Source organism: Taeniopygia guttata, chromosome 2, assembly GCF_048771995.1.
Source record: "Taeniopygia guttata chromosome 2, bTaeGut7.mat, whole genome shotgun sequence".
Taxonomy (NCBI): domain Eukaryota; kingdom Metazoa; phylum Chordata; class Aves; order Passeriformes; family Estrildidae; genus Taeniopygia; species Taeniopygia guttata.
Genome location: NC_133026.1, coordinates 119,366,659 through 119,393,175, shown reverse-complemented (window position 1 = coordinate 119,393,175; position 26,517 = coordinate 119,366,659). Strand labels below are relative to the sequence as shown.

The 26,517-nt window shown below is 37.0% G+C and overlaps 1 protein-coding gene across 9 annotated transcripts in view; it reads left to right on the top strand.

Annotated features, from left to right (window-relative positions):
* Positions 1–26,162, top strand: part of EYA1 (EYA transcriptional coactivator and phosphatase 1) — a 157,786-nt gene extending 131,624 nt beyond the window's left edge. For all 9 annotated transcript variants that reach the window (XM_072924760.1, XM_041713936.2, XM_041713935.2 and 6 more), the window contains 6 exons: positions 12,303–12,361; positions 12,554–12,714; positions 12,913–13,027; positions 13,328–13,449; positions 15,433–15,533; positions 22,801–26,162. In XM_072924760.1, coding sequence (XP_072780861.1) covers positions 12,303–12,361; positions 12,554–12,714; positions 12,913–13,027; positions 13,328–13,449; positions 15,433–15,533; positions 22,801–22,881 — 639 coding nt within the window. In that variant the 3' untranslated portion in view covers positions 22,882–26,162. The remainder of the gene's footprint in view (positions 1–12,302; positions 12,362–12,553; positions 12,715–12,912; positions 13,028–13,327; positions 13,450–15,432; positions 15,534–22,800) is intronic.
* Positions 26,163–26,517: the final 355 nt, after the last annotated feature.

Here is a 26,517-nt window from a genome sequence, read left to right as displayed (position 1 = left end):
ATTAAAATGTTTCCACAGGGAAAAAAATTTAGAAGTTTCTTCCATTCATTTTCTTTTAAAAGCACAAAAAGAGTGCTTGAAGTTGGTTCCCAAAATGTTTGAGTTTCACAGTCTCAGGAGATTTCTACTGTTTCAGTGTGGTTACAATAAGGCTTCTATCTGAATTTCATCCAGTTCAATGGTCTAATGAAACTGTAAAGAAAGGGAGCGAGCATTATTTCCTTTACTTATTGCAGTATCACTTCTATTTTTTTGTGGTTTAAAGTAAGATTTGACTGGTTTTAATTGCATTTATAAAATTTTTCTTTAGATACGTTCAAGAGGCTGGGTGATCCTATAGTAGACTAAAACTACCCTAAAGTGTGCTGTTAAAGCATGAGGCTTTAACAAGGACTTTAAAAATTGTAGACAAAAAAGTTTAACAAGAGAAACAATGAAGTATTGAAGGAATGGAGCATTTTTTAAATTTTTTTTTTTTGGGTTTTCCAAGATCCTCATCCAGTCAGAACAAGGCAGTCCAGGCACTGTGTGAAGGTTACCTGTGGCACTGTGCAGTCAGGAGATGAGAATTCAAGAGTGTTCACTGACAGCAGGAGCAGAGTACTGGCTCAGCTGAAATGCTGGCATGAGAAAGATCAGCTTTATCTAAGCAAATTATACTTTCTGAATGGTAGAAAATCCCTTCAATCAGTTAAAAGATCTCATCTTTTTCTTCTGCATATTTGTATAATTCACAGTGTGAATGTAAAGTATGGATACACAGGGGAATCTCTCCTTCCCTAGCACTGTTGGGCAAGGGGGAGAGACAGTTGTAGCAGCAGTTAGAACATGAGAAAGACAGTTTCTAGGAATTTTCATTGGTTCTAGAAAACTTTAAAAATACACATATTTAAATTCATTTATTGGAACAAAATGTATAAATTTTTCTTGAAGTTGTGTTCACAAGTCCAAAACTCCCATTATTGCCATGGTTAAATGAATAAAGCATAAATCAAGCCGTGATTACCTACAAACAAGGATTTACAAGCAGAACAAAATAGACAGTGAAAACATACACCACCTTTTTTTTTTTTTTTGTTCTGTCAGTTTAATAAATTCAGACAGAAATTTGAATGCAAGCAATACAACATCTGATTCCCAAACTGTCAAGAGGATTAACTAACAGAACTAACATCTCTTTCCTGGATCTAATCTCCATTAGTTTGGCATTAACACAGCAGAAGTATCCTCCACAAAAAAATCATAAAGCAAACAGGTTTTATTTCTAATTTTTAATTATATTGCAAATCTATAAAATTTTCTCTACCATAGGAGGGTAGAAAATACAAAAAAGTTTTGTATGGATGCAAATTTTTACTTTATAATCAAAGCCACACTCAAATGGTATGTAATATTTGATGTATTGAGAAAGAGTATCTAATTTTTAATACAACAATGTATACTGAGAAAAACCCTGAATAATGCTTGATTAATTCAAATTCAGTCTTTTTAAAAATTATTATTTAAATTTTACTTAAATGAAGTACTGCGAAAAAATAATTTTAAAACCTTGGTAACAACAGAAAAGCTTTTACAATGAAATTAAATAGCAGTGTGGTAATATAGATTTTATGTATGAACTACATGTGGTCATGCAAAGGGTTAAGCTGTGTGATTTCAGGATAAAAGGTTTCCTGAGTTGACTATTATTCCTATGGTCTGCCAACAACTTTGCAATAAATGGAATGATTTTTATGGGAATGTGGTTATTCACAGCAAGACTACAGTTGGTGTCAGTATGAAAAATTCTTCTTTAGTAGATTCTCTCAGCAGGAATAACAGATCTGAAAGAAAGGCAAAAAGTAGCTACAGAGAACTCTGGCTGGTGTTGGTGACAAATTATGTTTACAAAATGATGTGGTAACCCATTGAAAAAGAAGAAATCAGAACAATAGTAAATCAGAGTATTGCTCTTGTTAAGTACTGCTGTTCCAAAACAAGTTACCTGTGATTGTGAGTATTGTTTAATAGCTCATTTTTCTTGACCATAAAGCAAGGGAGACTTCTAGGCTTTCAGTTGCAGGGGTGTGAAAAAATGCTTCAGAAATCAGTAAAATTACCTCAAAGTTATACCAAAGTCCATGGCAGAACATAAAATATTGGTCAATGTTAATTAAAATAATTCAAGAGAAAGATAAAAAAGAATTGCTGCATCAGAATTTAATATAATTTTATAACTATTTACTTTATTTATAATTTTAATAAATTATATTATTTCCTGTATCACTTGTTTATTTTTCACATCTTTATGGTTTTTTAAATTATATTATTAGAAGAAAATTGTGATGGAAAATATGCATTAAAATATTGATGAACTTAGTATTAACAGTTATCCTGTTTACATTTGGTTTATGATAACCTTTCAGAATGCTAAAAAGATTAACCTACTGGTTAATTCTGCAGCACCACCAGTAGAGCTGGTATTGTCTTCCATTCAAAATGAGGATTAATGTTACATAGAATTTAATGTTTCTCTTACAATCATAGAGCAACTTTGTGGGTTTTAGTTGTTCCAGCATTCCTAATTTAAGTTGTTGGAATATAAAAGGGGTTGTTATTATTTGTATTGTTTGGTTGGGGTTTTTTAAAAAACTAAATAGGTAGTAGCTCATTTAAGAAGTAAACAAATCTCCTTTGCTTTGAGTGTTTCCTGCTCTTTGTTTTCCTCGTGGACAATTACCCCAGTTCTATTTAAAGCATTTAGTTTGTAAATTTATCTCGGAGCATTGCAAAACCTCGGTTTTTTTTAATGATGATGTGAGTTTGGCTTGTTGTGCTGGGATCACCAATGATGTGCAGCAAGGAAGAAAATCAACCTAGATGTGTCATTAAAAAAGAAAAAAAAAAAACAGTATAAAGCAACTGTGTTGTTGATAGGTGGAGGTCAACCACTGTTGAGATAAAGGGATAGGTTTACCAGCCTAAAAGTAAATATTGACCAAAGATGATAAATAAATAAATATTGACCAATGATGTCAAAGAAAATAAATTTCTTAGAAAGTTACATTTCACATTCTCTCAGAATAGAAAAATAGCGTGTGCATTCTTTAAAATTCCAAGAAATGTTTCTTCAATAGAAATATTTTAAAAACAATCTATGAAAGAAAATATTTTTTCTTGAGAAGAGTTTTCAAAGGAGTATAATAGTTAAAGATGAGCTGAAAGTGGAATCAGCTTTTGGTGACTTGAATGTAATCATTCATGATTGTTTTTACCAGATGACCTTCATTTAGCATTAAGCAATGGACAGAAGCTCATATTCAGACCTCTAGGTCTAGTTCTGCTGCTGTGAAAAATATCTGTTTTCCTTGAGGCACAAATGTGATTTTGGCAGAGTTGGTCTGATTTGGCTGTGATTGGAGGATGGATCCTGGAAAGTCTTAGCAAACCTTTGGCTCTTCATTTCCTAATTGGTTAGCTAGATGTTGAATAAGAGACACCTGAGGTCACTTCTTAAAAAAAAACCAAAAACTACCATACCAGAAAGGACTGTAGAACATACTGAACATAGATTTCTGGGCCATCAGACTCAAAAAAATAAGCAATTACATCAAAGATTGTTGAATAAGCCTTATTCCTGGTGAGATACAAGGAATGGTTTCAGGGAGAGGAAAGCTTCAAACAGAGCTGACTGAATTATTTTCCTCCCACCCCCAAATACCATAAGGAGGGCAGCTGAACAAATCTTTGGTCACCCAGAGTGGAGTCATCAGGTCCCTACAGAGGAATATCTATTCAAAAATTACTATTTTCATTTGGTTGAAATAAGAGTTCACCTCCTCCTGATTTTTGTGATGTCTGTGATGGGGACCTCTTGACCAGATAGTGGCTAGGGATGCTTTATGAGGAGCATGTGATTTAACTTCTGATAGTTCTTCATCAATGGAGAGTTCTGAGAAAGCCACATGGAATTATTCCAAAATGTTTTAACAGCATTTTATTTATATTTAGAGATATAACCCTTATTTTTAAAGTACTATAAGTTCTGTGAAGACTTGACAAAGACAAGTTCACTTTCTAAGGAACTCATCAACAACTGTGAACTCCCTTCCAGCAGGCATCAGAGCAGTTCCCTGTGCTGAGGGACAGGGAACATTCAGACTGAGACACAAAACCCATCTATTTGCATTTAATTTTCCACAGTAGCAATTCAAGAACGGCTCAGTTGCAGTGCAGCAAGGAAAGGTAGAGAGAGGAAAGGAAGTATAAATCACAGCACAGAGTTTTCCCAAATATGTGTGTGAGGGAATGACTGGAAATAGTTTCTCATCTGTGATACTACTACCATGGGTGACTTACAGAAAGTTCATGAAGTTCCACGTCATGAATGTGGGACTAAATTTCATCACACATGTAGCTGTAAGTAAATGAACAAAAATGCAAAACAAAGTCTTCATTCAGGCAGAACTGTGGCTTTGCTGGTGTGTGCAAAGCACATCTAAAAGCCTTAATCTATCTGAAATGCAAGATGCCTGCCTGTTGTGGAATGTGCTGCTGTAGTTCCTGAGTGTTAGAGCTACAAAGAATAACAAATACCTCCTTTGCTCACTTGAGAAGACCATTCCTATAGGCTTATGCAACTTATTAACCACTTAATTTCTTTCACATGGCAAATGACAAGTACCTTCATGCTAGGTGCCACTAAAAATAGAGCCTATATGATTTCCTTTCTCAAGACAATCACATGGGTTGTTCTTTGCAGATGTACAGCGGAGCTAAAATATCCAGGAGCCTACCATGCTCATATCATCACTTTATCACTTTATTCACCTTTCTGTTTCTTCTCCCTGAGTTGCCAGCAGGGGTTAAACCACCACAGGCTGTATGGTGGCACAAAAACTCTTGTTTCTCCATCTGGCACTCCTAGAGCTCTGACAGAGGATTGTTGTCCTCTTCTCTGGCTGGACAAGGCAGTGATGGGTCAGCTCACTCCCCACTTCTGCCACTGAGCAGCAGCACAAAGGCCAACATCTGCCCCACAACACTGGGACTGGGAAAGAAAAGGAAAGAGAAAAATCAAAGTGTTGATTTTTCAGACTGCCCATAGAAGAAAATGCTTTTGCTGTCCATACTGGCAAGGCGAGTAAAGAGAATTTTAAAGCCTGGATTTGTCTCATTAGCACACGATTACAAAGATGGGAGACTCACTTCCTCAAAATATTTCAGCTTTTATTTTAAACATATGCATTTACAATATTATCAACAGCATCAAGACCCTGCAAGTTTGAAGTAAGTGGTCATGTGGAACTGAAAGACTCAGCTTAGGTCCTCTTGTGAAAATTTTCACAAGCCCGTCATTTCCAGAGAAATCAGACATTTTAAGGCTTCTGTGGAAAAATCATTCTTTTCATAAGTTTCATTTTTAGGTCCTTTAAATTTTAAATATATAGTATGTATAGTTTCAACAAAATCTATGTGTTCCTAAAAGTATACTTCCAAGTTAATGGATTTGGGAATAATTAATTAGATTCTGATGAGATTCATGGCTTTTTTTCTTCTTAAAATATCTTCATATTTTATTTTTGCTGTCTCCCATTAACCATAGAATTTTTTTCTCTTTGTAAAAGTATATATTAGCAGATAATAGGAATCATATAATAAAGAAAGTATTTACATGTGAAGTGCTGGCCTTTAAAATACAATTAATTCGACACTTTAAACTTCACACCATTATCTCCGGGAATAAAACACACCCTTCATGTAGATTCACTTGAGTTTTATTTAGCTGTTTCTATCTATTGGTAAAATTCTTTCTTTGACATCCCCCCCCTCTTCCCTTCCTGCAAAATATACAGACATAGAATAACATAATAGAAAAAAACAACTTAGTTTGTCAGAGTTGGAGCAAGAACTGATTTTTAGAGAGACACTCTAGTCGATCCACTGCAGTTGCTATATAGATACTTCCTTAGGTCATGTTTTATTTTAAATTGGATTCTTCCAGTTCCAAGGTATAGTTGAAATGAAAAGGTAAACCTTGGTTTTAGCGTAGCTACTTCAATAAACACAAGTTGCAGAATAAGATCTGTATTTTGGAATATACACTGTTTACTTCAGGAGTACCATATTTGATCCAAATGCATTTGTTGATATGAGCAAGAAAAATAGGATTTTAATCACTTTTTCTATTAGAAAAGAATGTCATCCATTGTGTGCTATAAAAGGGTGCTATATTTGGTGCAGGGAAGTACTTTAAAGTCATTGGCTATGAAAAAGAGTTTGTAAATAATTCCAGTTCTTATCCTCAGTGTTTATAACAGCTAATATAATAATTTATATAGATAATAAATTTATTAGATAATTTACATAGATAATAAACTTATTTTTTGTTCTGATGTTCTATTTAACAATAAAATTTAGGATTTGGGGGTTTTGGAAGGGTATTGTGGACTTTTTAAAAATTACAATCTTCTCTTTATAGTCTTAAGTTTAAAATGGGAGCATTTTGAAAGCCTTCACAGCCCAATTTAATTCCTTGACTGTTCATCCACAAATTGTCAGACAGAATGAAGTGGATTTCAAGAACTCTCTTTGTTCTTAATATCCTGTGCCTGACCCACAGGTAATCTGCACCTTTTTTCTTCATCACCGAATAATTGTGGTGGGAAAGAAGAGAAAATGCTAGGGTCACAAAGTGCAGGCTAGACAGAGATGACAGCTCCTGCCAGTTGAGTGCCAGCGCTGAGAAGCTGCGAACCGCGGTGGCTGCTCTTTCACAGGGATCTGTGCCGTGCGTTGCAGGCGCTCAGCTCAGCACTTCAGCCTTTGTTGCCTCGGCTTGAAAGGAAGTGCAGAGGGTTTTGTGTATTTAGCAAGCACAGAAGTACAGTGGAGAAGCATTAGGCACAGTTCATACTATATATATGTGTATATAAATATATATACACACACACAGAGGATGTAGATGTGCTGTTGCTCAATTTTCCAACCTGCACATACCAGGGATTTTATCCTTCTAGTCAAGTGAAAACCAGCGGTTGACCACTAAAGCTTTATGAATGCTGGCAAATAATGTTGGTGCATGTGGTCACAACTATGAGTAAAAAGATGGGGCATGGGGTGTTCACAACCTAGCTTTTAAATATGTAATTGTTGTCTGGAAAAAAAATAATTCTGACAATCTGTAATTGTGATTCTGAAAGAAGTACATTGTGATGGCTAATAGGAGTGGTGAGTATTTGTGGAGTAGATAATAGTCTTAAAGGGTATATGCAACTGAAGGGGTATATATATATATCTTATTCCTGGAAAAGACATAAACAGAGGTACTGCTGTCATAAAAAGCTGCTTGGGGATTTTTTTTTTTTTTTTTTTTAAAGATACTTCATATTTATAAAGGATTGCATCTTTAACTTGTTTTGCTAGATCTGTTCTCACATGTACATGACCAAATTTCTCTACTGTTCAGTAGGGAAAATGAAGCAGTGGATATAATTGCGTAATGACAGATATGAGAGGAACAGAGAATCCCAGCAATCATTTCCTGTGAGTTGGCCAGCTTCCAGGATGTCTCAATGGGCCTGCTGATGTAAAGGCAAAATGAAAATAGCTCATTCTGAAGGGTAGTTGTTGGTTGGGGTTTTTTTCCCCTCTCTCATTTGACTTTGCAGACTAAGGTATTGGAACAATTAGTTGGCAGTGTGGTGTTAGTTTTCTCATGGTAAATTAAGCAGATTAACCAAATGTGGAAATGTATCTCAGCTACAATCAGCAGATTTGGCATCCTTTGAGATTATGTTAATGTTATTCACGTTATTCCTCTCAATAATGTGCAGACTTTTCCAGAGTTACCTTATGTCAGTGTTTAGTCAAAGACAGCAGAATTGTTAGATTTATTTTTGTTAGTTTTGTAACACAGAAATGTAGAGGATCAGCATGCTAGCTGTTGCGTCACTCCACTTGGCTTGTAGTATTGGCACAGATAAAAGAACTATTATAACAGCCTTAATCTCTTTTTTTATTATTATTGTTATTAATTTTCCTACAGTAAGTTGAGTAGTGAAGCATATTTTACATAATTATGGCAGAAGTACACAACTTGACGGGTGGTAGTGAAGGAGCAAAGTAATATAAATATTTGCAGAACATTTCTGCCATAAGTTAATGCTTTGCATATGAATCTTTATAAAGATCCTAAGTTAGTTTAAAGGAATGATTCCAGAGGACTACACAGGTCCAGGCATTTTAAGAGCTGTGAATGATGACTGTGGAGCATCTCTGGCAGTGTTTGGCTTGTCATACAAAAACAGAAAAGAGAAGGAGGAAAACTCAGCAGGAAGAAGTTAACAAATGCTTTGGGAATAGAGGAGGGAGAAGACATAAGCTTTCCATGTACAAATCTTAGGCTAGACTCACCTAGTCATTCATTTTTGATTGCTGTTTGTCTTTGGCTTGCTGCATTTCACTAGGGACACTCACTTAGCAAATGGTTGCAGCAGCTTTCAGTTGCTCCTGCAAGCACATATCTGCTGCTACTTCGAGCCCCAAAGCAGAGCTGATAGAAGGGAATGGAGAAACAAATCTCAGCTATTCCATGCAACATCTGTTGGTTTAATTGAGCTGCTGCAGGAGAATCAATATAAGCTACCAGCTGTGGCACAGAAAGGTCTGAGGGACAGAAACACATGGATCCATGCAAGTCAGCTGTGTGAAAGAGCAAAAAAAGGACAGCATGGGCAGTAACTTCTTAAGCTACTATTGGTAGATTTGCCAGGTTACACATGCTGACAATCCCATTTTCCCTCAAAATATTATTTCTAAACAATACCAAGTGCGTTTTGCTTTCCAGGGATTGATCCAAAAGTGCAGAGCTGCATCTCAGCCTGTCTGGCTGAAATACAAATCTTCAGTACAAACATGTTATCACTTGTAGTTCCTCCTGAAGATTTCAAACTGGATACACTGAAGTTGCAAGGTCAACGCATTTAGGAGCAAACGCAGCTAGCTGCATAGGCTTTATATGTAAGCCACAGGATATTTTGCTCCTTATTTGCCAGTTCAGCCTGTTTTAAGAGAATCCCACCATTTTAATTTTCTGCTTTGGACTTGACTGCTAAACTGATCCTGTCATAATAAAATACATCTGCATAAATAACAGTGTTTCTACAGAGACTCTCAGTATTCGTTTCAGATCTCACTTCGTCAGAGAATTAGAGGGAGAATTCTAGTACTGTATTTCCTGTGAAAATTTTACAAAAATACATTTGTGAAAGTTTGAAATGGTGAGCCTGCAAACAAACTTTTTTTTTTTTTCCTGGATGGCCATTTAGCTATAAGTCATCTCCCCTCACAGAAGCTTTTCTGAGAAGTACTTGAGGATTTTGGAGTCCATGTGTGTATATACACCTTTGTGAAAATGTTCTGGTTTGAAGGGCATACTTTATTTTTTGGGCAGTGTTTTACCATATCCCTGATTATGGTGCATATTGAGCTAACTACTATTTTAAGTTGTTGACTGTGTGTGTGCTTGCTTATATCTAATCAGAGGACTGAGCAGTGTCTCAGGTAGTTCACAAATAGAATGTTCCGCACAAACCAAGCAGGTGAAAACAAATACAAGGGGTTCTGATGGAAGAATGGACCACATCAATTAATGATGGGCGGGTAATTGGCTTCTTTGAAGAATTACTTTTAAATAACTTCTTTGCTAAAAGAAGAATTGCTAAATGAATGTTCCTCCTTACCATGTTAAGGGGTGGAAAAAATGCAGCAATCACTCATTAGCCCAAAGTCGAAGTCAGCTAGACAGTGTGAAAAAATACCTGGCACTCAAAGCTCACATTTAGCCTCAAAGCCGTGCCCTGCCACTCAAAAGGAACAAAACAGTCGTGCACTGTTTGTGACCTCCCTTTAGCTGTAACATAGTGTCAATCACATTAGGCTTTAATCCTTTCCAAATTATAACATGTATCTCTTGTGCTTTGTTCCCTTCTTGACTTGTTTTCCTTCTTTTATTCCTGACAAAAGAGGACACTATCTCGCTCTTATTATAGTCAGTATTTTGTTGAAAATTTGCAGTGCTTGTGACATTTTCTTCATTTTTCTTGCTTTCTTGACACTGTTTCTGTACCTTTGCCCTACTAGTTTTTAGTCTCAGATTTATTTTCTGGGCTTTTCTGTCCAAAATAATTCTTTCTTTTGATGCCACAATTTCTATTTCTAATGTATCACTGTGGTTCTTGCTTTCTATCTGCCATGCAGGTGGTTAGAAGGGGATAATGTCCTGATATAAGGCTTCTGATGGTCCTAAGATTTTGTGTTATGTATTAAAGCTCCAAGTCTCCAGGTTCTATTCTAACTATGGTATCTAAGATGTAGTGGTCTCATTCTTCCTGCCTCTATCTTTTCCCTGAGAGAGTTGAATTTGGAAATTTTTTGAGTTAATCCTTCCATCTGCTTCTTTGAGAAGCTGCTACTCCTTCCTTTAGTTTTGTGGTTACAAAAAAATTTAGTTTCTTATTCACAAATTTCTATTTTGAGTCCTCCAGCATCCTGTTGCAGTTGTCATTCATAGTTTCTAAGCTGGGGAAGGAGAAATCACTGAGCAGTAGAAGAGTAACTAAAGTGGGAAACTAATGAGTTCAGGAGGGTGTTGCTTCTTTAGCTTACACTCAGCTCATATTTGAATTGTTAATGTGGTATGCATTTGGATGGGCATTTGCTCTAGGTTTTAAATAGAAAAGCAGTAAAAATTTATGTGAATTTGATAACTTGCTGAAGAAGCTTCTGGCTCTTTTTTCAGCCAAGTTGATCTTCAAAGCCTGGCAGCATATGCTCACACTTGCAGTTTCAGCTGTGTCTGTACATCTAATGCATTTTGTCTGCCTAAGGAGGAATTTCACTGTATGCTGGTTAAATATGAGTAAATGTAGTATTGTCTCTCCTGTGCTGGCACAAGCTACCTATGCATAAGATACAGAAGAGTAAGCATTATAGTAAGAATATGTTGCACAAGTGCAAAAGACCACAACTTCTTCTTCAAAGAATTTCAAGTTTCTGAGGCATTTTTTGCCAACCAATGTTTTAAAAATCTAGAATCCACAGCCACCATGTGAGGCCACATAGGCTTCTTCAGCTTTTTTCTTATCTGAGGTTGTTGACCTCAGGAGAGGAGGAGAAGGTTACAGGGTCAAAGTCTTTTCCTCCTTGGAGCTTGCTGCTTGCTGGGAGAGGGTTGGCTGGAAAATAGATGTTTTAGAAAAAGGGTTGAGGGTCATGATTTTAATTCTGTTAGGGAACAGCTGGTTTGAGTTTCTTTCCACTTCTATCTTCCCTCCCTTCCTCACAAATCCATGGAGAAAGAAAAATTTGTTCAGAGGAGAGCAACACAAAAATAAAGGATTGCAGCATTTTCATCTTTAAAATAGATCATATTTGTTATAGGACTTCACATTAGGAGAGAGAAGATGAAATTATTAAAATATTTTAAATCCATTATTGTTACAAGCATTGAATTGATATTGATCTAGAGTGTCAGAGGTTTATTTGTTTTCCTGCCAACAGTTAAAATGTTAATAGTAATGTTTTAATGTATTTTTTTGTGAATAAACAATATACATTGCAATTTTTAATTTTAGTGATGGACAAAGCAATTTTTAATGTGTCGCGTTAGTTTGCAGACAAGCAGCTGAAGAAAAATGGTTTGATTTGGGTATTTCTGTTCAGATTTTCATCATCTTTGCATGCTGCTTTCATGCAGTAAGACCAAAGAGAGAGAAGGAAACTCACAACTCTCAAATGAATGGCAAACTAGGAACAGATTTTTCATCTGCACTCCTCTGAAACACTGGCCTCAGGCTGTGTTGGTGTGTGGCTCAACAGCAATCAGAGGTCATAATTTCATTGGCGGTTAGCATCAGGTTTAATTTTTCTAATATGTTACATTTACCAAAATGTCTGGTTTCAGTTACACTTATGCACTGACTGAATCAGCTTTGAGCAGCATGATGTTTTAAGGTACCTGAAAGGCTGCAAGAACGTTTATGGAACACATATGCTAATTGTTTTTAACCATTTTCCTTTCTAAACACAAAAATGTGTTTTTGGAAAACGGTTTAACAGTAGTAGCTAATGACGGTGTGCATTTATTCTAAGAAATTAGCACAAGGAATAGGTAAAATAGTTGTTTTAACAAGACTGCCATCTACTGATTTCCACAATTAAAAATATCCCAGATGACGAAATTGTTCATAGATTTTTTTTTATAGCTTTGTTTTCAAGATTAGCAAAATCAAGAAAACTATAAAATCTCTCTGTCACCTTAGGAGTGCGACCAGGTGCACATCGATGACGTGTCTTCGGATGACAACGGTCAAGATTTAAGGTACAAGAGAACTCATTAAGATAACAAGTTGCTTTGCAAATTCCTTCCTGGGCGAGGGATGAGCTGCTGGAATGCTCACAGTAGCCCGTTCTCTTTTAACTGTCTTCTTTGCAACCCAGCCAAGCGGGTAGCTGGTGGTTCAATGTAGCCTGTTGCCTTTTATTAATCTGTGGGGTTTTTATCTCTGCCTAGCACATATAACTTCGGAACAGACGGCTTTCCCGCGGCTGCCACCAGTGCCAACCTGTGCCTGGCGACCGGCGTGCGCGGAGGAGTGGACTGGATGCGGAAACTGGCCTTCCGCTACAGACGAGTAAAAGAAATATACAACACCTACAAAAATAACGTTGGAGGCAAGTGACTCTGGAGGGTCTAACAAACACGGATTAGAGGTCATAAATGGGAAGAACTGGTTTCTTCTCCTTTTTAGGAGTGTTTAGTCATCTGTTTAGTTTGCAGTGTGCGGAAAATTGTCTGAGCTGGTGAAAGCAAGGGAAAATGACGGAGTACTACTTAATACCAGTGCAGACATGCCCTTGTCTACTCCACAGGTCTTCTTGGTCCAGCAAAAAGAGAGGCTTGGTTACAACTAAGAGCAGAAATTGAAGCTTTGACAGATTCTTGGTTAACACTTGCACTGAAAGCACTCACCCTCATACATTCAAGGTGAGTATTAAAAGTAGGAAGGAAGCTCTAGGGTGTCTGATGATGATCTGGAAGAGGCTGTCTGGTGTGGGCAAAATGCTGAAACTGGAGGACCTTATCTTCATTTTTTATTCCGATCTGACCATGCCACACCTTGTTCCTCAAGACAGTGGTAAAAAAAAAAAGTTCTTTTTAAGTCATAATAATAATGTTGAGGGGTTCTTATGGAAGGGGTAAGATTTTCCTTCTATTTTTTTTTGTTTGTTTGTTTGTTTTTTCCTGTTTAGTTAAAAAAGGATATTTGCATTTTCTCTTCCATAGGACAAACTGTGTGAACATTCTTGTAACAACTACTCAGCTAATTCCAGCTCTGGCAAAAGTCTTGTTGTATGGACTAGGGGTTGTATTTCCCATAGAGAATATTTACAGTGCAACAAAAATAGGTGAGCTATTTTCATCATGTTGTGATACATTTAAAGCTGCATGTCTAAAAAGAAAAGTATTGTTGTCTATATTCAATTCTAACTTGCTTTTGCTGTAGCAAATACAGAGATTAGTAACACCTGATTCTCAGGTAGGAGAAATTCTGTAAAGGTAAGCCCTGGCTTCATTTGTTTTCATGGACTCTGGAGAAAATTTTGGTAAACAATTTACCAGAAGCAAGAATGTTTTGTGGCAGAATGTAATTATTTAAGTTTCTTCATGCTGACTGTAATAAGCTTCAGCCAGGCAAATGTTTATTTCTGTTTTCTGGTTCAGTATAAAAGATGTTATTCTGAGTATGTAGAAGTACCCCAGACCAGATGGCAATGGTGTTTGTAGTTTTTAATGTGATTATGATATATCTGTTCTGTCTCAGATTCCCTCATAATTGTTGGGTACAAGCACACATTTTTCATGTGTTCTTAAGTATCTATAATACAGCAAGCTCAAATGGTGGGATTTTTTTTTTTTTAACAAGACAAAACAAAAATTGGTTCAGAGTTTTATAGAGAAATTTGAAAGCATTCCTATAAAATATTTAAAATGTTTCCTGAATATTAAAGTTACAGTGCCCTCTGTCAAAACTTTATAGTACATTATAGCTTTGAAATATAATGCTTTAAATACACATTTTAATTAAAACATATTTTAATAAATCTTCACTTGTGACTTCACATACGTGGAATAGAAGGGTGGTTTTGGAAAAATGTGTTCTGTCACTGACTGTCACAGGAAACCATGAGGTTTTTGTAACATAACATGATTCGTAATAGTCAAACACTGTTTCAACTTAGTGTTGGAGGTTTCCTATGCGTAGTGCTACTGTTAAATTACATCATTAAGTAGTTTGGCTTTTAATGGCTAGAAGACTTCATTTAATTTCTAGCTGACTTTCTCTTATGCTTTTATTGTTTTTCAGCTGAAATAACTATTTTAATAAACACAATTTTCCCCATCCACTGCTGTAGGCAAACAGGTTAGCATGTCCCATGGACAGATTAAAGTGTCGTTTCAGAATGGGGACATTTGAGAAAATTCAATTTTAGGCTTTTGCTTTCTTTTGTCTTCTCAGTACCGTACCTGAAACTTCCCAGTATGGCTACAAATTGAAAGAGAGGAAATTTAGGTTATTTAGCTATTAGGAAGAAATTCTTTACTGTAAGGATGGTGAGACACCGAAACAGATTGCCAAAGGAAGTTGTGGATGCCACAACTCTGGCAGTGTTCAAGACCAGGTTGGGTAAGGCCTTGGATAGCCTGGATAACCTGGATAGCCTTGGATAACCTTGGATAACTTTAAATAACTTAATATAGTGGGAGTGTCCCTGCACATGCCAGGGTGAATTGGGACTAGATGAGTTTTAAGGTCCCTTCCAAACCCTTAGCATTCCTGTGTTTCTCCAGTACTTGTGCATAGGGCTGGAGCACTGAGATAATTTCCCTAGATGTGTGTGGGGAAGGAATAACCCATATGAGTGGATCCCAGTGCAGGATCAAGGACATGGCCCATGTATTGTATTACAGGCATTCAAATCTTAATCTTTTGCATGACCTTCTGAGTCAGGGTACTAGTGTTTTAGGAGCTGTGATTAATCATATCACAGGTTTTGGAGAAAAGGCTGGAATTTCAATTCAGCTTCAATGAATTTACTGAAATCAAGCTACTGGTCATAAACAAATGGTAGATAATTCTCCTGGTGGTGAAATTTCCCACAAAACCTGCGTCATATTAGGGAATGAGACAAGAAAGGTCATGTTGTAGACCTCTAGTATGCTGTCTTTGCTGCAATGGGCCTTGATACACCATCCTGAGGGACAGACTCTTCTCATCTTGTAGTTCTACTTAAGAAGTCCAAGGACTGGAGAGATCCAGGCTAAAAAGTTATTTATTTGATGACATCCTATCACCACCTATCTTGAATAGTTTGATCTTTTTCTTTCAGGAAAGGAAAGTTGTTTTGAGCGAATAATTCAAAGATTTGGAAGAAAAGTAGTGTATGTTGTTATAGGAGATGGTGTTGAAGAAGAACAAGGCGCAAAAAAGGTAATGACCTTCTTTTGGTGGGGGTTGGTTTCAAGAGTCTGGAAAATTGTCTTTTCTTCAGCATGGGACAGTATTCATTGACATTTAGGTTGGATATCTTTGCCTTACAAAATCTGTGTTGACTATATCTAGTAGAAAGCCAAGTAAGATTATAGATAATGATTTGCCCTGCTGTTCTCCAAAAGACACATTAAACTGTGTATGTTTGATACATTTCAAAAAGGGGCCAGAAAATGGGCCCTGGCTTTTGTGCCAAGAACTAACAGTTCTGTTTTCCTTGGCAACCCAAAATACCACATAGGATGTTATGAATGTAAGCAAAATATGGTGATTCTTAGTGATCAAAGGCAATGTGCTGTTTGACTATATGAAATACATATATGTCACACCTTAAAAAGACATGTAGGACTGGAGTCGGTATACAGGAATTTCTGTTTTCTTGTGTGCCCATAATTTGGATTCTTTGTTCAGACAGCAACCTGTGGCTTGGCATGCATTCATAATCTCAGATAACTGAGCAGAGGATACTATTTGACTGTCTATTATTTTTTGCTTTCCACTGAGAAGAAGTGAAAAAAATCACTTTTTTTTTTTTTTCAATGTGAATTAAGCTGTATAAAAAGCAACACTTCCCATTCACAAATAATAGGCTTTACTTGTAGTCTTGCTAGAAAAACTACCCAAGGTAGTCTGCAGATACGCACTCTTTGCTTGGAGGATTGAGGCATAACCTTGGCTATTTGAATAATAGGAGAAAGAGCAGGAAAATGGGCATTTTTTTCTTGTTTCCTTTCACAGATAAATTGCTTTTACACAGCTGCTTTTTCACCACAAAACTCTCTGTGATACTTCTATCTCTTTCCACTGTGACTTTTTAAATTGGAGAAGTGAAACTAATTAGTCCACATGGCGTTTTAACAACCATTGACTGGTTTTGCTTCATGAAATCTGGGTTTTGTGCCCCTGAAGCCTTGCGGGTAGGTTCCCTGCTCGTCCCAGCACTTTGCAGAGTCTCAGTTTCATATATCCCTTTGGCGGACTGACGGGAACAGTTTGCTCCTTTCTCGTTCAGAAATGCCTTTCATCTTTGCAGAGAAATGTTTTCCCGCTGCAAATGATTACATTTTAAAAGCTGTATTTAAGATCAGGGGAAAAGAAATTCCTTCCCTTTGTTCCTTTTCTGTTGCTCGGTGAAATAGTGTTGTATATGATAATGGCAGGAGTAGTCCTTTTGGTAACATTATCTATTCCACTGTTTTTTTCAACAGGAAACATGATTCAGAAAAGCATAAGAGAAAGCCTTTCCAGTTGCTAAGAGGAGTAGCAGTATAGAAAGTTCCTTTGTGCAATTACTTGTGTGTAATCTTTCCTGGTGGAAGGAATTTTCAGGTTGAAAGCATGTTAGATGCTCTGGATTAAATTATCTGCTGCAGCAATGCCAGAGAAGTCAATAAGTAGACCAGCAGCCCTGCCTTTCTGCATAAACTATCAACCTGATTTAGGAAAATGCTTCTGTGATTCTTGTCCTGCTTCTTACTCCACCAAGTAAGAAATCACCATTTCACACTGTGAATGCAGGATTTGCCTTTTTGGTTTTTTCCTTCACATCCTGCAAGAGTAGAAATCTTCTCTGGAGAGCACACAAACAAAACAGAAGCTTTGTCTCCCCAAAACTACCCAAACCATATAAATCCAGAGTGGCATAAGTGTCCTGTGATGTACCCCATTGTCATGCATACCCCTGAATTTTGGTAGCTGGTTCCTTCTCTCCTTGCTTCACATCAGCATGTCAGGTTTTGTTATTCTCCAGAGAAGGGACAGGTCTTTTGTTACCACTTTGCACAGCACTTTTCTGTAAGACTTTGGCCTGTGGTGATGCCATTAGCACATGTGTGTTTCTTTACACTATTTATAGCATAGACAGTACAATCTTCTTTAGATAGCACTTCATTGTTTACATGTAAACTGTAATGAGTCTTTTCAAGCCTATTCAATTAGAGATTTTTTTAAATTTTATGTTCATTCAATGGAGAAAAAAAAAATGGTTGAACTTCCAGCTTAGGAGATAAGAAAGTTAAAGTTTATTATTAAAAATAATTTACCAATCATTTATCAATTCCTTCATCATAAAACAAGATTTTCATGTATGTCCTTCCTTCATGGAAAATATTGAGTCAATATAGCAGTAGGAAAACAAAAGAAACATTTGAAATCTTATTATTGTCATTAGTATAAAAAGTCAATAATAGAAACTTTCTAATGCCACTTAAAAGATCGTTGCTTTATTAAGAAACATTTTTAGGATAAATGGTTTGTTCATAAAATGCCTGTTTTGGTTGATGTAAGCAAACGTAATACACTGTTGCATTTCTGGTAGCATTAGTCTAACTATGATATTGACACCCTAGTTTAGCTGTCACTTCCAGCCAAATATTTGATGAGACAATTAAAACTCTCAGGATGTTTGCAGTGTGGATTGAGGAATGATTGTACCCTTCTGGGTCAGTGCAGCGACCAGTGAGTTTGGCTGTAACACCAGGGTTCACACAAAAGTGTGTGAAAAGAGGGAGAGGAGGGCAGAGAGAAACCATTGTGAAAGTCCAAAGGGTGCTCTGGGTGCTGGCAGCAGTGCCAGTACATGTCAGAGCCACGGCCTCAGGGTGCCACTGCGGTGACACAGCTGTACAAGGGCCTGGGGGTTTCTGCCAGAAACTCCATTGTCTTGGCATTTTGGTTTGCTGTGTTTCGGTTTTGGAGGTTATTTTATTTTGTTTTGTTGTGTTTCGTTTGATTTTTTTTTGTGCTCATCTTTTGCCTTTGCCTTTGGAGATACATTCAGGAAATACTAATAAGACAGGAAAACCCCAACTCCTAAGTTTTTCTGCTTAGGAGAATTCTCCAAAGCATTTCTAATTTGTGAGATGAGACAAAGGCTCTTTTGCACTGAGGAGCTGGATTTTACATCAGGTGATTCAGGAGAGCCTAGGCAAATGGTCTTCTCCTTTGTCTCCAAAATGGTCATGCTGACTTGGAGGAAAAATCATAAATCTTTGTGGAGCAATAAATAGAATATAAATGGGTATCCAATATGCCATTGCTTTTAAGCTCAGAGTCACACTGTGCCTGTCAGGTTTGGGATAGGAAGGAAAGATGGCCGCTTAGCAAATCTGGCAGGAATACAATAAAAATACCATGAAAGATGACAAAAACTGATGAGTTTTCTATTCAAATCCATCACAAATCTCAGGAGTAAGTTTTTTGTATAAATATGTATTCATTTAAGAGAAGGAGGATAGAGGATAATCTGCACTTTTGGTGTTGCTATCAAAAAATGGATTTGTTTTGCATGTGTATTAATAGCAACACTATTTTGTGTAGTAAAATAGCTGAAGTTTTGTACATTTAGTAGGTACATGCTGACAAGAAAATTACTTCTATTTCAGAAATAAATAGCTTAATAACTTAGGTTATTTAATAATACTCTAGTTATTAGGCTTACTAAATTTGTAGTTTAATTTTTTATGCTTTTTACATCAAAACAAAAATTTTGCCACCACATTTAATTTCAAAATGTCATCAAAATTAAATAATTTAAAAGTTCATAAGTGTTTTATTGCTAAGTATCATCTACCAAACAATTCATGATTTTTAGAAGACAAAAGCTTCATATTTACTTGGAAGATGTTGAAATAGTAGACTTAGAGTTCCATTAGATACTAATGCATCCAGTTTCACCAGCTATTTATTAGTGGTTAGCATTTTTCATCCATTCTCCTGCAGCAGCAAATGCCAGATTAGCATTTCTTGCTTGGCTCAGAATAGAAGTGTTCCGCATGGCATGGGTGTGCTAAGTGTTGGCAGGGATGGCTTTTTAAAGGCAATATTTAGTACATATATATATACACAAAGGATCTCTTGCTTTCTCAAATGATCTCAAGTCATTTGGCAAGAGAAAATTTACTTCCATCTCGTGGGTGTGTTGCCACTTTTGACATGGCTGAATAGTTGTGAATCAGTAATGCATGTTAATACAGATATAATAGATAAGGTTTTGCATGATAATTTTGTTACTTTAAAGGTTCCAATTTCATACAATCATTATCTTAGATGGGGTGAAAATTGGCGTGCATACCTCATGAAGACACATGCAGATATATATGAACACATATGTGTGAGGCTCTATATATACACACAAACATACAGATATATATAGGTCTGTATCAGGTTTGTTTTGCCTCCTCACAGCTCTGAAGGCCATACTGTAGGGTCAGACTGATAGAAATCTGATTTGGCCACGTTCAGCCATGCCCAGGGCATCAGACCAGATTCCAACCCCATGCAGCCACCATGTTCCTGGCATGCTTTATTTCTTGGGATTGTGCACCTGGCCTTTAGACCTACATGAAGGAGCACTGAAAATAATTATAATCTTGAGAATTACACAATTATTACCTCTTTTTTTTTTGTGAGACTATTGTCATTCCACGCTTCACTGCTGTAACTGCATGGAGTAAATACAGGTTTACTCCTTTCACAGACAGACATAATTAATGCAGAGGACACTTAATTAAATTTGAGATAGAAATATATAGTGAAAATTATGACTGCTTACAGTTTTGGTTTAAAACCTGATCATCAACAGCTGACCCATAAACAGGGTAATCCAATACTCGATATTGCACATGGGCATCTAGCAAGAGGCGCTGTAATTTGATTTAGCAGAAGCTAAACCTTCTGTTAAATCAATCAGAGTCTTTAACTGCTCTGTCTGCCTGGTGTGTGTATGCTCTGTGATGCTGAAGTTGTTACTAGGGAAGCAGTTATAAAGCTGGAGCTGCATGGAGCGGGAGCTGGGAGCCAAGAATTTATTCCTATAATTCTCCCTATTCATTGGTTTGCTGCCTGACCTTGGAGGGCATCCATGTCATTGACTCTTGGCTTCTGCAGAGACACTTTGCTAAGGCAGGTGTCCACCAAAGTCTTTGCCAGCCACATCATAGGTGTGCTGTTTACATCTCCCTGACCCAGTGGCTGAAGCAGATGTGCTGCCAGGCTGATTAAGAGGAGGAGCAGGAAGCTATGGCTGGCTGTCAGGGAGACCAGCTGTGTCCCACCTGACAGGGGTTTGAGAGAGAAGAGGGAAGCTGCAACCTCCCACGAAAAGGAGGCAGCACTGCTGAGCATTGCCGACCTGAGCAGTCGTTTGGCAAACACAGCATGGACCTGCTGCAAGCATCCGCGACTCTTTGTGCTTCATGTAGTACCCCTATCAGATATTTCAAATTCTGACAGAAAGATCTTGCAGCCTAAGTTAGAGATAGGTGCATGGAAGCTTTTGCAAAATCCAGAGAATGGCATGACTAGTAATTTTTGTTTCGTATTGGTCTTGCTGGTTCATTTCCTGAAGATGATGCAAGAAATTCATCTTTAGGAAATCTGTGAATTGGAAAGCAGCAGTGTCTGGCCTGACAGAGCACAGAGGGTAGGCTGTCTGTATAATGTAACAGGGAAAAAAGACCCTGGGACGTGGAGTTGTAACTGAGTGAGCTAACTGCATCTCCTTTCTGTAGCTGGTGAATCATAGAGACAGTACAGTGGAAGTCCAGATTGAAGATGTAGGGAAAAAAATGTTTTAGTGTTTAACATTTCCTTCTTAAGGAAAAGATCCATCTATAAAAGTGTTTTGAAAATATCACAAGCATTTTTTTCAAAAAAATACCTCTATTGTCTTTGGATTTTATTTGGTTTGTTCTCTCCATTGTCAGCCATCGCTCATTAATTTATCTTCAAGCTGAGATTCAGTCAGCTGTTTCTCAAGGCATTAACACTAGAGCAAACCAAAGCAGAACAGAAACTGTTACAATGATGTTTTCTTGAGGATCATTTTGTTTGCATCCTTAAGAAATTCCTTTGCTCTAGAAGCTGGGCATACTCAGGATGTGGGCACATGTTGATGCATCCATATTGCATCTTCATTCAGATCAGGAGTCATATCAAAGAGGATGTGATAGGCTGAGTGTTAAGGTGTTTGTCTTCTGAGACAGGTATAAAAATTACAGTAAATGTGCAGCTGGAAACAGTGAGTTTAACATCGTTTTCAAAATTTATCTCTAACGTAAAATTTGAGAAGACCAGAATGAAAAAAAGGAGAGCAGAATAAAAGTCACAGAGGAGATGGATTTTTGCCTCTGATTTCAGTGGAATTCGGAATTTACTCAAGAGCTGCTGGAGTAGAATGATGAAATCCTCTTTGGGAAATCATAGATAAAATGGTTGGGAAACTTAGAAGCTAATGTGATAATAAATTGCTTGTGGTTTGCCTCCTAAAGATGCCAGGACAAAAACTGACCCAGTGAAAATGTGAACACAATCATGTTAGCCTCCAGAATACTGTTGAATTGAAACTATTTCCCCATTGGGTTTACAGAATAATTTCCTGACAAAAGCAGATGGTTATCTTTTTTCTTTTTTTAAATATATGCAAAAGTTCTTCTTGACATTAGAACCCCTAGTTTCAAGTATAAAAGTAGTTCTTAAGTAGATTTTTGCCCCTTCATGAATGAGGTAATCTGTACTTTTTCCTGGGATTTATGTTTTTTGGTTTATTCAGGTTCTTTGCAAAAGTATTTGTGCCCCAGACAGATTTTATTACAACTAATAGGAAAAAAATATGTATTTATTTTAATGTCCCATATGGAAAAGATGCTCTAAGATCAGTGTTAGCAATGACCAATGTTATACAAGTCACTGGTATAAAAATCTTTTCAAAGTGATGTGACACATCACACATAACATGAGTTATTCTGACTCACCATTTTTCTGTTCCTAACTCATCTGCCAAGTTTTTTACAAGGAGCAAACACATTTTGATAGTAAACAACACTTTCACTTTCTTTATTTTCTTTCTGTTCCCTTCCTCAAACTACTCACGTGCGTATGTTATTTGGTTTTTTTTTTTTTTTTCCCAGAAGTAGTATTTTCTTCTGCAATGTTCTGAAATCTGTTTTTCATATAAAGAGATTAGAATCCCTTCCCTTCCTTATGACCTCCTGATGTGTTTGTTGTAGTTCCTACTGTAAATAGATTTGCTGTTATTGAGAATTTATGTTTAGGGGGTGAGTCAGAGAGACCAGACTGAAAGACTCAAGGTTTTAAGAGCTCTTTTTCTCTCCCCTAAATGTTCTCTTATCCCTGTGAAAAACAAAGGGTGCGTCTAAATACCAGAATGCTTGGGGTTATTTTTACATGTTGTCTGTGCTGTTCACAGCATGCTATGCCATTTTGGAGGATCTCGAGCCACTCTGACCTTATGGCCCTTCACCACGCCTTGGAACTGGAGTACTTGTAGCAGCTTAGCAGCACTTTCAAACCTCAGAGCCTCCTTCTGCCCGTGGATGAGATGCCTGTGTCTTGTGTCAGCATTGGACTACAGAACTTTGTGATTTCAACATGTTGACGTACAGCTGCAATCGGTCTTACCCCTTGCCCTTTCAGAGAACGGAGGAGCACGTCCTTTTCTTCAGAACAGCTGTTGGCTCCAGTGCTGCGAGTCCAACGAAAACAAGCCATGCGAGTGTTTGAACAACTCATCTTTACCATACTTGCTACCAAAAAGAAATAGAGAAGAAAAAAATAAAATGGGAAGAAAAACAAAAAGAAGAAGAAAAGAAAAGGAAATAAGAGGTTCATACCTGTGAAGAAAAGAAAAAGGACCTGCAAATGCTTTGTAGTTTTTAGCCTCTTCAATGTGATACACACAATTTCTTTAACACAGCAAACTTGATTGCACAATGAAGACTGAGATTTTACAAAATACCAGTGGAGTAATTTTCTTATAAAGAAGGTTTACGTTTTGGTTTCTCATACCCAGGGTACTCTGTACATCTTTACTTATTTATGAACAGACTGTATTTTGGCATCATATAACTGAGGATATGTATAATAGGATTAAAGGCTATTATAAGCCTTTGCCTTATGGTACAGCAACTACTTTTGATTTTAGCACATTACAGAGTAGTTTAAAATATGTCTAATTTAAACTAATAGGTACATCACTGAGACAATCATGTACAGGAAGAATTTTTTGTGTAAATTTGTAATAATGAATGATTCTTTTACATATTGTTAAGGTAAATGCTATTGAAAGATAGTAATGCCTTGTTGGTGAAGATTGAGGCCACATGTGCACAAATTTGTGCAGTGCCTTATCAATGTGTTGGATATAAATATGTAGATAATGGATTTTTTTTTAGATAAATTTGTCAAGACCAAAAGCATGGATGTCAAGTGTCAATAGGAATTGGGTTTTGTTCTCAGCTGTTTCTCTGCCATTTTCTTCTCTCGCCCACTCTGATTATGAAAAGATTGATTTTGTGTGTCCCCCTGGTTGAAGCAAATACAGATAAAACCCAAGTGAAGAGGAGGTCTTTATTGTATTTTTGTTTCCTCTTTTAAAGTTAACATATTAACTCTTTTTTAGAGTATTAAAAGATTAATTAGGAGAGTCATTCCATGAAGAAATAGAGAAAGAACACAAATATATTTTAAGATGTAACTTAAACTGGAACCTTGGTACTGAATAGCCTTTGTCTCATCCAAAAATAAAGGAATCTATCATCACTAATATTTTTAGAAATTAGAAATGAGAATATTTTGGAGAAATTAAGCAAGAATGCTCATATACATTTAAGTTTTTTAATCCTCTTCCACCAGGAGTCAGATTTTCCTAAGATATAACATCCATTGCCGGCAATGGAAATGCTGAAATTATTATCACCAAGGAGTTAAAATTTGCTTTTGTCTGTACTAACTTAAAGGACAAACCTAGACCATGTCTGTCTGTGACTTGTGACTTTCTTGATCTTGAAGGCTTTGAGCTACTTGGTTAAATAAACTGTTAGTCTGACTTTTTGGCTTGAATTGTACCAATTCCCTTGGCCCAGTTAAATAGAAACCTCACCTTTGTTGGTTAATTTTCTTTTTTCATTTTTATAAGAAAACCACCAGCCATGAAACAGCTACCTGCAAAGCTACAGAGCACCAATGTAGGTACAAATCAATACTCTTCTCTATTGGAGGAATCACATTGCTGCTAGAATAAAATATTTGTGGATTGCCTTAGTACCAACAGAGAGGTTTTTATCTTACCAAGACTTGCACGTGTGCTTTACTTTACCCAGTGTGAGTGCTGCAACTCGTGCAATACTCACATACGTGCATAAAGCACATTGTGGATAATTTTTAGAATTGAGACTATCATTAGCCTTTTCTTTCCTCAAGAGAAATAGACAGTGATGTGGGGGGATTGGTTGTCTTTTTTTTTCTTTGGCTCTTTTCAATTTTTAGTCACTCGTGGACTGAAAAACATAACAAAATTTATCTGGGCCTTATTGTACAAAAAGTGTGTTGTGTCCACAATTGTGTACAGAATTTTTCTTCATTAATTTTGTTTTAAATTAATAAAATTGATTTGTGAACGTATTAAACAATTGTCTTGTATGCGAGTCTGTGATATTTCTGCCCTCTGGGTTGGGAATGAGGAGACATCTCTCATCTCTTTGCTGTCCCAAGACACAGAAGTTGTTCACCTTCTGGTGCCCAGGTGAGATTTTAAATAGGTTAAAGAATACTTGCAACTAGTTTACAGAAGGCTCAGTTAGATGAGCAGCAGTTGTTTTGCCTATCAGCAGCAGCTAGAGAAAGTCAGTGCAGAATAAGGCCTTGGTGTCCTGGAAATGTCTCTAAGTGACTCGCAGCAAATGCCTGAACTTCATGGTGCCTCTATTATCCAACGCAATCCACATGCTGAATGGATGAGTCTGCCATTCAGACATCTCACTCAGGGCTACAAGTCCCATCCTCTGAGGTTTAACAGGCCTGAACATCTGGGAATTCAGAACTGGCATTTAACTTTACCAAGCACAGAGCAGTGCTGCCCTTTAAATTAGGAAGAGTGCCAGTGACCACCATTTTATAGCAGTTTTATAGTTTTGCTGTACACACATGGTCTGGTGAAGATCCCTCTTTGCTTCTCTGCCCATCAGTGAGAGCCTTGGCTGCCAGCAGGTTATTCCTTACTCTCACTTTCTGGTCTAGTGAGACCTAACAAATGGAAGCAAAACCAAGGATCTGCTTCTACATACTTGGCACCACTATGGAAGGTGCATGCTTAGAGACCAATGATGCTGGAAATTAGTCTGATGAAGTAAACATTTAAATGCCCCCTGAAGTCAGTGTCTTTCTTTCTGAGCACCTAAATTCTCAGAAAAAAAAAATTTAAGGAGCATCATGTGAAAACCCTTCTTAAATCAAAATATTGTAAGAAAGCAAGGAGTCCTATAGGGTGAAGGAGATCATGTAGGCAGCTCATTGGGGTCCACTTTTTGAAATATGTCAGTACTGCTTGAAGTTGCCATTTCTTAGATGCTCACTGATAAAAATGTTCAGCTGTAATGGTTTTTATTTTAAGAATAACACACATGTAACTTTGAGGTAGTGCCAAGAAAGTGAAATTAAAAATAGTAATTATTATTATTTATGTCTGTCATGACTGGAATCCATGCTTACTGAGTGGTACCTTTGTCTCAAAACTGCTTGCAATGCAAGCCAATAAAATATTGTTAGAAATTCTTCCCGCCTTTTCCTTCAGTTTTCTGCTTCTCTCAGTGTTGAATTCTGCCCTGCAACATGAGTAGAGGATAAATATCAAGAGACACATTTCTTTGTGTCATATGCCAAGGGAGAGGCACAGGCCTGTCCCAGTCTTCCTGTTCTTTGTCAATGGTAAGGCTGCACAGCTGCCACTTTTGCCATTCTCTGTTTAGCCAAGGACTGGCTCTACCAAAACTGTCCAGCTGTCTTGTGCAGGCAAAGGGCTAGAAGGAAATGGGAAAATCCATGGGAAACAGTCATCTCCCAGGTTGGAAAAAAACATAGAGAAGAGGTGTGAGGGTTACAAGGCTGCAACTGCAAAGAGGATCTGCAG